The sequence below is a fragment of the Loxodonta africana genome, chromosome 12 (assembly GCF_030014295.1).
Source record: "Loxodonta africana isolate mLoxAfr1 chromosome 12, mLoxAfr1.hap2, whole genome shotgun sequence".
NCBI lineage: Eukaryota > Metazoa > Chordata > Mammalia > Proboscidea > Elephantidae > Loxodonta > Loxodonta africana.
The window spans coordinates 96,484,981-96,500,007 of record NC_087353.1 but is presented as its reverse complement, the minus strand read 5'-3'; the positions used below and the strand labels follow the sequence as shown (position 1 = coordinate 96,500,007).

Sequence of the window (15,027 nt, the reverse complement as noted above, 5' to 3'; positions counted from 1 at the left end):
TTTTCTGCTTGAAGAGCTACTCAGTTGTCCTTGTTCATCCCTTTCTTGTCCTGTTCCTCAGATTTCTAGCCCTTTGTGTTTTTTAATGGTAATTTGTATTGGGTAGTTGAGAAACATACGTAGGTTTCCCAGTGGGGTAGGGTTAGGCTGTTTGAATTAACGAGGGATGTTTGAGAAAAATCCTGTTTGGCAGAAGGAAAACAGGATGCGCTCAGTTAGAGCTTAGAACTCTTCCCTGCTATGTGCAAACAGGGATAAGAGCTGTTCGCCATAGAAAGTGACTGTCACATGGACAAGTGTGTAGTAACATAAACGCTCCCAGAAACATTTCAGATTAGCCCAGCTTCTATATACATCTGCAGATGTGATGGTGGCTCAGGGAAAGTCCTGTCGTTGCGTAGACACAGCTACATTTTCCTGTATTTTTTCCTCCCTTTGTAATGGAAAGCATCAAACATACATAAAAGTGGAGATTGTATTATAATGAGCCCCCATTTACCCTGTCATTCAGCTTCAGTAATTACTAGCTCTTGCCCAATTTTGTTTCATCTGTACTCTTCCCTACTTCATCTTGAAGCATATTCTAAACATTTCTTTTTTTTATCCATATTTTCGTGTGTGTCTTAAAAAGGTAAGGACCCTTTTTTTAAAAAAAAAAAAAAAAGCATAAAAATATAATTATCATACCTTAAAACTTAACAGTAGTTCCTTAACATGGTCAAATACCCAGCCAGTGTTCAGATTTCTCTGAATGTGTTAAAAAAAACTTTTTCTTTAATGGCTTGTGTCACTTAAATGTCATTTAATATCTAAGTTCTCTCTCCTCTCTCCCCCCGTGCTTTTTCTGGGAACTTACGTGTTCAAAAGATCAGGTTTATCCTGTAGGATTTTAGAGTCTAGATTTTGTCAGTCACACCTCCATGGTGCCATTTAACTGGTTCCTCTGTCTTCTGTATTATCTGTATATTGATAATTAGATCTAGAATCTTTCTCAAAGTCAGGTTTGATCCCACCCCCACCCCCACCCCCACCCCCCGATTTTAATTCCATTTCTGCCACTTGTTAGCCTATGACTGAACAAGTGTCTGAAACTGGCTGAGGTTCAGTTTTCTTTCCATATATAATGGCTATCAGGACTAAATGAGCTAACAGCACATACAAATTCCGTAATAAAGAACCTAGCCTAGGTCAGTCAGGTTTCTGTTCCCATCCTTCACACTTCTGTGTGTTACAGATCAGCTTTCCAGCTTTTGTATTTAAGTTACTCTCTAGCTGCCGCATAGTACTGCCTGAAACAGTCTGTCCTTAGAGCAAAGTAAGTTACGGCAGGAGCCCTCTGGTGGTGCAGCCTTCTTAGGCTCGCAGCCCTGAGCTAGAGAGGACTGACCCAGACAGGCCTGCACTGCTTTGCTGCATCCACGGTATCACAGGGCCCTGTGTATGTGCAGTTGTACATGTTTTTTTAGCCCAACTTTCGTTGTTGTTGTTATTGTTGAGAATGTATACAGCAGAACATATACCAGTTCAACAATTTCTATGCATACAGTTCAGTGACACTGATTACCTTCTTCGAGTTGTACAACCATTCTTACCCTCCTTTTCTGAGTTGTTCCTCCTCCATTAAACTCACTGTCCCTAAGGTTCCTATCTAATCTTTCAAGTTGCTGTTATCAATTTGATCCCATCTAGGTAGTTCTTAAAAGAGCCAATGCTCAAGGGAGACATTCTTTACTAGTTAAACTAAACTATTGTTTGGTTTTAAGAAGACTTAAGGGGATATTTTTGGTTTAAGCTTTAACTGTTAAATGTGTGTGTGCGTGCTTTAGTTGGAAGTTTACAGAGCAAATTCAGTTTCTCATTAAAAAATTCATACGCGAGTTATTTAGTGATATTGGTCGCAGTCCCCACAATGTGTCAGCATTCCCTCCCTTTCCACCCCAGGTTCCCGTGTCCATCTGTCCAGTTTTCCTGTCCCTTCCTGCTTTCTCAGTTTTGCTTTTGAGCAGGTGTTTTCCCAGTGGTCTCGTCTGTTTGATTGAACTAAGAAGCACGTTCCTCATGTGTTATTATTTGTTTCATAGGCCTTGCTAATCTTTGGCTGAAAGGTGGTCTTTGGGAGTGGCTTCAGTCCTGAGTTAACAGGGTGTCTGGGGGCCACAATCTCGAGAGTTCCGCCAGTCTCTGTCAGACTACTAAGTCTGGTCTTTTTTTGTGAATTTGAATTTTGTTGTGCATTTTTCTCCTGCTCTGTCCCACAACTATACCTCTATTGTGATCCTTGTCACAGTGGTCAGTGGCGATAACCACTAGTAGTGGCCACTAGGAGTTCTGGGCTCAGGCTGGTGGAGGCTGTGGTTCATATGGTACATTAGTCCTTTGGACTAATATTTTCCTTGTGTCTTTGGTTTCCTTCATTCTTCTTTGCTCCAGATGGAATGAGACCAATAGTAGTATCTTAGATGGGTGCTTGCAAGCTTTTAAGGCCCCCAATGGTACTAGCCAAAGTAGGATGTGAAACATTTTCTGTATGAACTATGTTGCACCATTGACCTAGCTGTCCCCTTAGACCATGGTCCCCAGCCTTCAGCCCCCGTAACTTGGTCCCTTAAGGTGTTTGAATGCTGTCTAGAAACTTCTGTGACTTTGCATTGGTTACGTTTTGCCGGCTTCCCCTATATCGTGTGCTGTCTTCCCGTTCACCGAAGTTAATACTTGTCTACTGTCTAGTTAGTGGTTTCCCTTCCCCTCCCTGGTAACCATCAAAGATTGTTTTTTTTCTATGTGTAAACCTTTTCTTCGGTTTTTATAATAGCGGTCTCATACAGTATTTGTCCTTTTGTGAGTGACTTACTCGCTCACCATAATGCCCTCCAGATTCATCCACGTTGTGAGATGTTTTGTGAATTCATCATTGTTCTTTATTGTTGTGTAGTAGTCCAGATTTTCCCCCTTTTGGTCAGGATTCTTCTGTACAATCTCTGATCAAAACATTCAGTAATGGTAGCTGAGCTCCCTCCAGTTCTTCTCGTCTCATGGCAGACCCCAAATCTCCAAATCAAGAAACCAGGTTCCATGAGGCGTTTGGTTGTATATAAGCAGCCTCAGCAGTTGCTCTTGTTGTTTCATGGTTGTTGTAGTAAATATGTTTATTAGCTCAACTCTTTTTATGAATCCATCCTATAGATGGGCTTCTTGGAGATCCCAGTGCAGCTATAGTAAGTATTTTAAGGCCTTTGGAATTTTTTTCTGCTTATAAAGCTCTCTAGGGACAAAAATGCTCTTTCAGTGCTAAGTGTTTTTAATTACTTAAAGATAAAGCCTTAAATGTCACAACTGGAAATGTTTCTTTTTATCAAACTAATTCTTTTGCATAGTTTCAGAAGTAATGCTAAAACGCTTATTCATAATTTTTTTTTAAGTTCTCACATCTTTATCCTTTTCCTTTTACTCTCCAGAGGCAACTCTCTACTCTTTTATCTATTTACCTCCGTATTTATGGACATATGCTTATGTTTGGTTCATCTGTTTTTTTTTTCTTTCTTTCTGGTAAAAATTTATTGTAATCAAATATTTATAACATAAAATTGTCCATTTTAATCGTTTTTAAGTGTACAATTCAGTGACATTAATTACAGTCACAATGTTGTGCAACTGTCACCATTCTCTTTTTACAAAACTTTTTCCATCATCCCAAACGTGTAAGTGGAATCATACGATATTTGTCTTTTTGTGACAGACTTCTTTCACTCAGCATGATGTTTCCAAGTTTCATCCGTGTCATAGCATGTGTGAGGATTTCATTTCTCTTCATGGCTGAGTAGTATTCTGTTGTATATATGGACCACATTTTGTTTAGCCATTCCTCTGTTGATGGACATTTAGGCTGTTTCCATCTTTTGGCTGCTGTGAACAGTGCTGCAGCGAACATTGGTTTACACATATCTCTTTGTGTTCCTGCTTTCAGTTCTTTTGGGTATATACCTAGAAGCAGAATTGCTGGATGGTGTAGTAATTCTATGTTTAACTTTTTGTGGAACCACTAGACTGTTTTCCACAGTAGCTGTACCTTTTCCAATCCAACCAGCAACGGATGAGGGTTCCAGTTTCTCCATGTCCTCAGCTACACCTGTTGCTTTCTGTTTTTTTTTTAATCATAGCCATCCTAGTGGGCATGAAGTGATACCTCATTGTGGTTTCGATTTGCATTTCCGTAATGACTAATAATGTTGAGGGTCTTTTCATGTGCCTATTGGTCATTTGTATAACCTCTTTGGTGAGATGTCTTTTCAAGGCCTTTGCCCATTTCTGGATTGGATTGTTTGATTTTTTTTTTTAATAATTTTTGTTGTGCTTTAAGTGAAAGTTTACAAATCAAGTCAGTCTGTCGCTGGTTCATCTGTTTTATAAATTGTTGGTAGCTTTCTCTTATGGCCTGTGAGGATTCTAGTCTTACCTCTTATACACGCATAGACACATACGCACACACTCATGTTTTCGATGTAGTTATACACAGCTTTTGCTAAATCTGTTTTCAGAGTTTTCATTATGACTGTGGGAATGTTCACAAGTAGTGTGCTGTGATAGTTTCCTTTCTAGAATTCGCTATTTTTCTTAGAGTTAAAATTCTTGGCTCAGTTTTTCATTTGCTTTGCTTTTTTTTCCTTGACTCTATGTCTCCCTGGCTCAGTGGTTAAATGGTTGACTGCTAATCCAGAGGTTGGCGGTTTGAACCCACCAGATGCTTCGTGGAAGAAAGATGTGGCAGTCTGCATCTGTAAAGATTTACAGCCTTGGGAACCCTATGGGACAGTTCTTCCCTTTCTTATAGTGTTGCTGCGAGTTGGAATTGACCTGATGGCATTGGGTTTGGTTTTGGGTTTTTAAGTCTCCCACACTCAACAACTGTATGTCATAGTTCTCATTACAGTTTTGCATATTGGCAGACCAGTTAGTCTGGGTTAGTTTTTTCCTGAGCCTTCCTCCTCCAGCCTGTTCTGACCATTCCTCCGCCTGCTGCACAGCTGTGATCCTGAGACTCCCTCAGCGTCATTGCGGGAACTTCCTCTGCCTTTCTCCTGGTTCTGGATCTGCTGACTTTCTCATTCTTGGTTTGTACACTCACACTTGTCTTATAGTTTCCCTGGGTTGAAAACTATTTTCCCTCAGAATTTTTCTTGAAAATTCTGCTACAGAGGTGACCTCCCTCTTTTATTCAAACATTGGGCCACACACTGGGAACATCAGTGACCACTGCAAAATCTCTTCCCTTGTGGAGCTTACATGTTCGTTGAGTGGGCCATCTTTTTTAACTCCCTCATTTCTTTAGCATCTCTATCTGTTAACCATTCTCAGGGTCTCTACTCTGGGCTTCCTAGATTTCATCTGCTGCATGGTTTTCACTGTCATGTCTGTCTCTGTACAGGTGATCCAACTCCGTCTCTGGACTTTACTTCTCCTCCAAGCTCCAGAGTCTCTGTCCATAGTTTCTGTGTCCTCATCATCAAAGAGCTTATTGATAGTGTTTCCAAGTCCTTCATCCCTTAAAGGAACTTTGGCCACTGGCCCAGATGTCCTCAGGATCTTACCCAGCTATATGCTTGATTCTCAATTAATTACATTGAGTAGATATTACCTTGAAATTTATGAAATGTGAGCATGCTGGAGGGACAGAAGCCAAATAACAGCAAAAGGACAGTTTTTCCTTGAGCATCTGTTGTTCCTGTGTTCCTCCTACTAGGCTCTGTTAGTGCTTACTTTGTGATCATTATCAGACTAGACCCTAAGGATGCTGGGACCAGCAGAGCACAAAGAGCTTTCCATCTGGTTGGAGAGATTAAAAAGCGTGATTAACACAGTGTGGTGGGTGTCATAAAAGGAATGGGTAGAGCTGCAGGAGCGTGCTAGGGAAGAAATAGAGAAAGGGTCATCTGAGCAGAGACTGGAAGGAAAGACACTCTTGCCAGAGGAACAATATGCGTGAAGACTTAGAGGCAAGAGAAAATAATCATAGTGTGGTGCCTTTGGGGTCCTTACGTGTGAATATGACTAGCAGGTCTCCAAAAAAGGGATTCCGATTCTATAATCTGATTTTTATCTGGTCTACTTAATTAGACTTTAGTCAGTATTAAGATAAGTGCTAATTGTTAGTACAACTATTAAAGTAATGTGTAGACAACGTTTTAAGGTAGTTTGAGAAGTACCAATTTGTGCTGAAGTGTTAGTGTGATATGGCGTTTCTCCTGGTAGGTAGAAACAGTATTTAAAAGGTAACCTTGTCAGGAGTCTCTAAATTTTAATGGCAGTATGGAGTAGTTGAAAAACCACTAGACTACCATTCAGGAGCTCAGTTCACATCCCAGTTTCATTAGTTGCAGATACATGATAGCTATCCTTCGATGAACTAATTTTTAAAATGTAAATTATAATACCTGTCATGCTTACCTATGTGGGTTTTTGTAAATAGCCCTGGTGGGAGGTTAGAGAATTTACCTTTAGATGAAACTTGGTAGAAATCAGTAGCCTTGCAGCTGAGCGCAAAAATGTGACTTTAAGATTGGTGCCTAAGAGTTTGTGGGTGGACATCTTGGGTAGTGGGAATTTCAGAAGGAAAAACCAGAAAGCAGGGGAGGAGGTATTGCAGCCATGGAATACACTGATAGGAGAGGCGGAAAGGCAGCAGATGAATTGAGCTCTGGGCCAGTGAATCTATCTGTGAAGACAGTGTGATGTTGTCAAAAAGGTTTAGTTCTGAGATTGGTCTGAGTTAAAATCCTAGCTTTTACTGAACTTCTTTCTAATCCATGGGGCAAATTACTTCTAATCCTTGCTTTCCTCTACTGTAAAATAAATAATACCTACTTCACAGGATTATTGTGAGAGTTAGATGAGATAAAGAATAGAAAGTTCCAAGTGTAGTGCTTAGCACATATGTAAAAATTCCCTTCTGATTCCCAGATCTGGGAGTTGGGAAAAGGAAGGAGTAGGGGGCAGATCTAAGGTGAACAGGTAATCCTTTCCTCTCTGTGATTAACATACTTAACTTCTTTTGTTAGCTTTTCACCTCGGGTGTATATTTTATCAGGTGCTTCTCTAGGATAAACAGACTCCAGATGTGTTTATTAGCAGTATTCTTAAAAAACACACACACTCCTGTAACCAGCCCTTCATGCACCAAATGAGTATTAAATGCAAACTCTATGCAGGTTGCTAAGGAGGACACACCATGCACTGTGGTAACAGCCTCTGTCCCGCAGAGGCTCACAGTCTGGGAGAAGATAACACTAAGCAGAGAGTCAAACAAATCAGTATATAATCAAAGCTGTGCTTAGTACTTTGACAGGAAAATACTGGTGCTTTGAAAGGATATAACAGGAGAAAAGTAGACCAAGGGGCACCAGGAGGGCCTTTCTGAGCAAGTGATGTTTAATCCTAAGCCTCTGTGTTATATAAGTAGGAGTCAGGCGAAGGGAACATGGAAGATAGTGATGTTGTTTACTGGGATGAGGAATACTGTAAAAGCTGGTGTGGAAGGAGAGGACCATGAGTTCAGTTTTGGACACATTGAATTGCCAACACGCTGAGTAGGGCCTGTGTGACATCCAAGTAAAAACAATTCATTGGGTGGTTGAATGGACAAGGTTTGCAGGTCAGAAGGGAAGTATGAGCTGGAGAGAGGATATGAGAATCATCGGCATGTGGAAGGTGACCTCACCAGCCTGGATGAGGTCACCTGGAAGGATATCAGGTGAGAAGAGGGCCAAAATTCCTGCCTTGAGGAACTCCCAGCATGTAAAGATCAAGTAAGAAACCCTGGTGGTACAGTGGTTAAGCGTTTGGCTGCTAACTAAAAGGTTGACAGAACCCACCAGCTGCTCCAGGGCAGTCTGCTTCTGTAAAGATTACAGCCTTGGAAACCCTATGGGGCAGTTCTACTCCGTCCTGTAGGGTCACTATGAGGCACAATCGACCTGACAGCATACAACATCAAAGATCAAGTGGAGGAGGATGACCGAAAAGGAGCAGGCAGAGGAAGGAGAAACCAGGACAGCGGTGTCATAGAAACCAAGAGGAGAGTGTTCTAAGAAGGAGGTCAACATCATTAAATCCTGCTAAGAGGTTGAGGAAGATGAAGACTAAAACATGTGACTTGGATTTAGACCTTTGCAAAGTGGGAAGGAGGGGTTGGGTGCTAGATGAGGGGGGAATGAAATGCTCATGGGTGGTGAGGTGAAGAAATGAGATAGATAGCCCTTCAGGTAAGTCTGGCTACAAAGAGGAAGATGGAGAGGGGCTGATAGCCAAAAGTGGGAAGAAGTCAAGGGAGGGAGGATTTTCTTTTCTTACAATGGCAAAGGCTCGAGTACATTTAAATGCTGATTGGAAAGGCCTAGGAAGGAGGGAGAGGCTGAAAGGTCTGGAAGAAAAGGGATGATTACTGCTGTGAGAATTTTGAACTCCAGCGTGCAGTAGAAAGATAGGATGTGGGTGAAAGTGAAGAAGAGTGCGAGGAAAGGAAGTCAGTGGAGAATGGAAGAGAGCACTGACCAGAGAGGCACCACGTCGGGTCTGCCTACAGAATGTCATTCAGTGGACATTTGTTACTGTCATTTCAGATTTAACTTGTACTTAATCAAGGGCAGAGTCCCTGGGTGGTACAAATGGTTAAACACCTGGGTACTAATTGAAAGGTTAGAGGTTTGAATTCACCCAGAGGCACTGCAGAAGAAAGCCCTGGTGATCTATTTCTGAAAAATCAGTTGTTGAAAACCCTGTGGAGCACAGTTCTGCTCTGACACACACGGGGTTGCCATGAGTCACAGTCAGCTTGACGGCAAGCAGTTTTTATTCAAGGACAGCTTGGACGGTTCTTATTTTCTTGTTATCATCCTTTAATCTGTCAGTAAGCATTTTGGTTCTGCCACTGTAACAGTTTACGAAAGAGAATGAAAATTATGGCATGTTACCTGTTGATTTTGCTGCTGCCTGTTTCTGGGAAGACATGCAGGAAAAATAGCTGAGACTAGGAGTTGAGATGAGATTTGGGGATTGCCTGGGTTTCACTTGTTCTTGTTTTCTATTCGCGGTGGTAACCTTTCCCTTTCTCAATTTTTAGGCCTTTTCTGATGCCATTAAAAAGTGGCAGGAGCTATCGCCAGAAACCAGTGGAAAAAGAAAAAAGAGAAAAGAAATGAATCAATATTCTTACATAGATTTCAAATTTGAACAAGGTAATGGCAAACCGTGAGTGTTCCTGACACTGTCTGAAGCTGTGACGTAAAACCTAAGCCCTGTCCTGCACAGTCGGTAGATGAGGCTGAGTGATAGGGTGTTTACGGAATGCCCTGGCGAGCTTGTTCAGGGGAGTAGTTCTGACAGGAACTGTTTGGACTGCACATCACAACCTTCAGAAAGTGGCTACAGTTGCCACTCTCTTCTTCCTGTTTAGAGTACACTATGACAGAAACATTTTGTACAGTGCCAGAGAATTCGTGTGTAGGAAAGTGTTCGGGGCAGCGCTCAAGCTTAGGGGGAAAAAAACTGGTCTTGAAGGTTGGATAAGAATTAGTTTTATCACTAGTAAAATCCTTCCGGACTAGTGGCTGATTGCTTCTCGCAGAGGATCACTTAACCACCTGAGAGAGAAGGCTTTGAGATGTTTCACTACAGAGTGGGCTCCTGCACAGAAAAAACAGACAGCTCTTCAGTAGCCACGTTTATTTAAAAATTCTGTTCTCACTGATAACTGCTGAAAGCCCTTTCCAGAGGTAAAATGGTTGGATTTTACAAAAAAATTCCATCTGAGTTGCTTGTGTTCAAGAAAAGAGTTTGCTGTAACTTTATAGATATGCGTATCTTCTCCCTTTCTTTTTCTCCTGTTTGTCTTTCTCTTCCATCTGTACTTGGTTATATAATTTGATGTCATGTGTGACTAAACAGAAAGTCCATAAGGTGACTACAGAGTTGGGCAGGATTTGGATGTAGGAGTTCTTCAGGATCTAATAGCATCTAGGCTGCGATCCTACAGGTCCCTGAAGCTGGCTGTGGAGAACAGCTGTTCTAACACTATTGCTTTACTGGTCTATAGCAAAATGAGAAAAATAAGGGCAGTGCGTAGGCAGTTTTTCATTCAGCTATGAATGGATCCACAACTTAGACCAAGAATCCTGATATATATAGTCATGGGTTCTTTGCTTCTGACTTTGAGCGGTGGAGAAAGGAAAGTGCTGCTTTGCAAGGCAGTCTATTCTTGTTGGTTAACTGTGTCTTTTAGAAAGTTCTTCCTTTATATCAAGTCAAAATGTACTTTCCTGAAATTTCCTGCCATGCTTTTGATTCATTCCTCTGAAGTGACTCAGAGTCTTATCTGTTCCCTCTCCACCTTCTTGATTGTCCTTCTCTGTGTCTTCTTTACTTGTCAGTATCTGGAAAGTTTAGGTGTACACAGGCCTGGACATAGTGCTCCAAGTGCGGTCTGTTCTGTAGAGACACCAGTGGGATTTAGCATCTGGACTCCGATGCATACAGACTAAGAAGGCCTTAAAAACCAAACCAAACCCACTGCCGTCGAGCCGATTCTGACTCATAGCAACCCTATAGGACAGAGTAGAACTGCCCTATAGAGTTTCCAAGGAGCACCTGGTGGATTTGAACTACCAACCTCTTGGTTAGCAGCCAAAGCACTTAACCACTACATCACCAGGGTTTAGCTTTTTAAAATCAAAACATGTCCCACTGTTGGCTCACAGTAAGGCTTGGTCTTTTCACTCACAGTGGTTGTAAGTCACATACCTCTCTCTTTCTCTCTCAGTTTTGCTACATCTGACGTTTTTCCCTGTAAACATCATCTTATTAGTTTTAGCCCATTATTTCAGGTATAACTCTTTAATTTTAGATTCAGATTCTTATCTTACACTTAGTAGATCATCTTTAAGGACACTGGAAGTGAGAAATAGGAAATACACTTCCTTTACTTAAATAGTTTAATATTTGTGACTTAGAGGTGCACAGAGCCTTTCTAGGTAGCACATAGGCTAAGAATCCTTCAGCTGTTCCAGGAATCCTATTTTTTACCTTTTCAGTTTCTTTTTCATCCAAACACTGCTGTTTGAGTTGTACATTGCTTGACTACAAGAGGGAAACAGGGCGTTCCTCCATAGTCCCTTGTATGGTCCTGTGTGTTGATAATTACACAATCCTCTTAATGTAAACTGAAGTGTATTACATCACCTTTATCAGGGCTGACGGGGGGGAAAAAAAAGGACAGAAACTACCAATATCAAGAATGAAGCAGGCTATCACTATAGACCTTACGGACATCAAAAGAGTAGTAATAAGGAATTATTGTGAGCAGCTCTACACACAGACTTGACAGCTTAGACGAATGGACCAATTCTTCAAAACACACCCACTTCAAAAACTGCGTAAGGAATAAATAATTTGAATAGCCTTAGAGTCATTAAGGAAATTGAATTCGTAATTTTAAATCTCTCAATAAAGAAGTCTCCAGCCCTACTAGGTTTCACTAGAGAATTCTGCCAAACATTTAAAGAACAATTAACACCAATTCTACGGCCTTTTCTGGAAAATAGAAGAGGAGGGAACACTTCTCAGTTAATTTAAGGAAGCCAGTATTTCCAGGACTAGATAAAAACAGCCCAAAAAAGAAAGCTACAGACCAATATCCCTCGTAAACGTAGATGCAGAAATCCTTAACAAAATACTAGGGAATAGAATTCAACAATATATAAAAGAATTATACACCATGACCAAGGGTTTGTTGCCCGGATCTAATATAAAGAAGAAAATTCACATGATCGTATCAATTGATGAAAAAAGGCATTTGATAAAATTCAACACCCGTTCATGATAAAAAACCTCAGAAAGCTCAGAATAGAGGGAGAGGTTTCCTCAACTTGAAAACATTTATGCAATACCTTTAGCTAAGGTTGCACTCATCGATACAAGTCTGAATGCCTTCCTTTTAAGAGCAGGAACACGGCAAGGATGTCCTCTATTCACTGCTGTTGAACGTAGTACTGGCAGTTGCAGCCAACACAATAAAGCAAGAAAAGGAAATAAAAGGCATACACACCAGAATGAAGAAATTAAACAGTTGTACAACCATTGTCACAATGTTTTAGAGTATCTTCATCACCCAGAAAGAAACCCTGTGCCCAGTAACAGTCATTTGCCATTTCTCCTAACTCGCTCAGCCCTAGGCAATCACTAATGAATTTCTGTCTCTCTAGATCTGCCTGTTCTGGACATTTTACTTAGATGGAATGATACAGTCTGTGACTTTATTTTGGGGTAATTGTGGATTCCTGTGCAGTTGCAGAAAGGAGTACAGAGAGACCCTGTGCACCCTTTAACTATTTTGCCCCAGTGGAACATCTTAGAAACCTACAGTACAATATCATTACCAGCACATTGACATTGATACAGTCAAGATATAGAACATTTCCATCACCACAAGGATCCCTCATGTTGCTACTTCCCTCCAGTCCCCACGCTGTCTGCAACTGCTGGCAACCACTAATCTGTTCCCCGTTTGTATAATTTTGCATTTCAAACGTGTGATATAAATGGAATCATACAGTACATAACCATTTGGGGTTCACTTTTTCACTCAGCATTATTTTCTGGAAATTCATCCATATCATTGTATTTGTCAGTAGTTTGTTGCTTTTTATTGCTGAGGAACATTTCATGGCATAAGGAGCCCTGGTGACATAACAGTTAAGCACTGAACTGCTAACTGAAAGGTTGGCAGCTTGAACCCCCCCAGTGGCTCTGTGGGAGAAAGACCTGAGATCTGCTCCTATAAAGATTATAGCCTAGAAAACTCTATGGAGCAGTTCTACCCTGTCACAAGGGGTGATCGTGAGTCAAAAATTGACTCAGTGGCACCCAGCAACAGCAGCATTTTATGGTACAGAGGTGTGCCACACAATTTATTTACCCATTCAGCCATTGGAAGACGTCTGGTTGTTTCCAGTTTTGGGCTATTACAGATGAAGCTGTTGTGGACATTCGTGGTGTCACTACACACCTTTCAGAGTGGCAGAAATAAAAATTGACACCACCAGTTGCTGGTGAGGATACAGAGAAGCTGGATCACTCGTACATTGTTGGTGGGAAAGTAAGATGACGCCACCACCAGGGAAACAGTTTGGTATTTTCTTAAAACTAAACCTGCAGCTCCCGTTCAGTTGCACTGCTGGGCGTTTACTCCAGGGAACTGAAAACTTGTGTTCACACAAGAACCTTTCAGCTGCATGTGAATCTACAGCTACCTCAGAATAAGAAACTTAATTAAAAAATACGTTAAAACTCATGAGATGTAGGCAAAGAAAGAGAGGAAAATTGGTAGCTTAAATTTCATCTGTTTAAAAAATAGAAGTGAAAATAAAGGTTATGAATTTAGTGGGAGAAGCTAGGAAAAGAACTGAATAAAGACAAAGTAGGAGAAAATCATAGAGCAAAAATTACTTTTAAAAAACTTAAGCAGAAATAATGATATTCACATCTATTGAGGGAGCACTTCGTATGCACCAGGCACTGTTCTGAGTGCCTTATGTCAATTAGTTCATTTACACTTCACATAGCCCTTGGGGGTGTATGTGCTATTAGCCATCATTTTACAGATAAGAAAACTGAAGCACAGAAAGGTTATGGAACTTGCAGAGATTACACAGTAAGTAACTGAGCAGGGAGGGATTCCAGCCCTGGCAGTCTGACTTCAGAGCCTGCTCTCCTAAACACTGCACTGCACCACACTTGGGGAACCAAAAACTGGTTTTCTGAATAAAACTTTTTTAAAAAACGAGGATGAGCAAGGGAAAAAATTGTTAAAAATCAAGAGTTTACCAAAAATAGATTTTTGTGAATAAATTGAAACTCTAGATGGAATAGGCAGGTTCTAGAAAAATATGTTACCAAATCAACAGAAAAAGTAGAAAACCTGAACAGATCAATTACAAAGCCTGCTATGTTATTCTAAATGTTATTTATTGTTGTGAATCTAGGTTCTACTCTTTCAGCTGTTCTGTATATTCAAAAACATCAAAATAGGAAGGTGAAACACGTACATACAACAAACACATTTGCACCTACCAGAATGGCACTAAAAACTGATGGTACCGAGTTTTGTTGAGAATGTGGAATAACTAGAACTCACCTACACTCTTGGTGGAGGGACATGTAAATTGGTACAACCACTTTGGAAGACTGGCACTGTTTTCTTACACCGCAGATCATCAAGCAGTTCCATTCCTTCATACGTTCCCAACTGAAGTGTGGACCTTTGTTCACCAGTAGACAGCTACAAGCAGCCTTATTCATAATACCCAGAACTAAACCCAAATATCCGTCAATAGTAGACTGGAAAATGAGTTGGGGTATACTCGCACTATTCAGAATTGACAGATCAGTGGAGAGACTCCAACTGGAGCATAGCAAGGGGAGAGGAAACCTGAAGGTCAGAACGTGCCTGGTAGGTTCAGGGAATGATAAGGAGCCTGGATCTCTCAAAGGGTCAGTGCTATAGGAGAGTAATGCGGTCAGTGGAGGGCCCAGAGCGCAGAAGACTGAGAGGCTGGCCTAGATTCCTGGCAACAGTTGTCTGAATGATTTTGGATTGTCTTATATCTTCTAGGTGATAGAAAAATAGAAAAAAGGATGTTCTTTCTGGAAAATAAACGGCGACATTGTAGATCATATGACCGACGTGCCCTTCTTCCAGCCGTGCAACAAGAGCAGGAATTCTATGAGCAGAAAATCAAAGAGATGGCAGAGGTAAGGAAGATGTGCTCTGATGTCGAGCGTGTTTCTGGGGGTTGTATTATTTTGTATTCTCACTAGAATGTCAGAGTGTCTGTTTCCCACAGCTTCAACAAAGCATGTTGTCAAAGTTCGTTTTTTTGCCCTTTCTGGTAGGTATGGAATGATATCCTAATCTGACTGTATTTTTAATTTGCTTTTGTCCTATTAGGAGTGAGATTAAGCACGTTATACTTTTAAAAGTCA

At 40.9% G+C, this 15,027-nt stretch overlaps 1 protein-coding gene across 9 annotated transcripts in view; it reads left to right on the top strand.

Annotated features, from left to right (window-relative positions):
* RNF216 (ring finger protein 216) overlaps positions 1–15,027 on the top strand; it is a 169,118-nt gene that overhangs the window by 49,398 nt on the left and 104,693 nt on the right. For all 9 annotated transcript variants that reach the window (XR_010323705.1, XR_010323704.1, XR_010323703.1 and 6 more), the window contains exons 8-9: positions 9,113–9,227; positions 14,657–14,796. Coding sequence is in view for 5 of the 9 variants with exons in the window: in XM_003416512.4 (XP_003416560.1) it covers positions 9,113–9,227; positions 14,657–14,796 (255 nt within the window). In the remaining 4 variants the exon portion in view is untranslated. The remainder of the gene's footprint in view (positions 1–9,112; positions 9,228–14,656; positions 14,797–15,027) is intronic.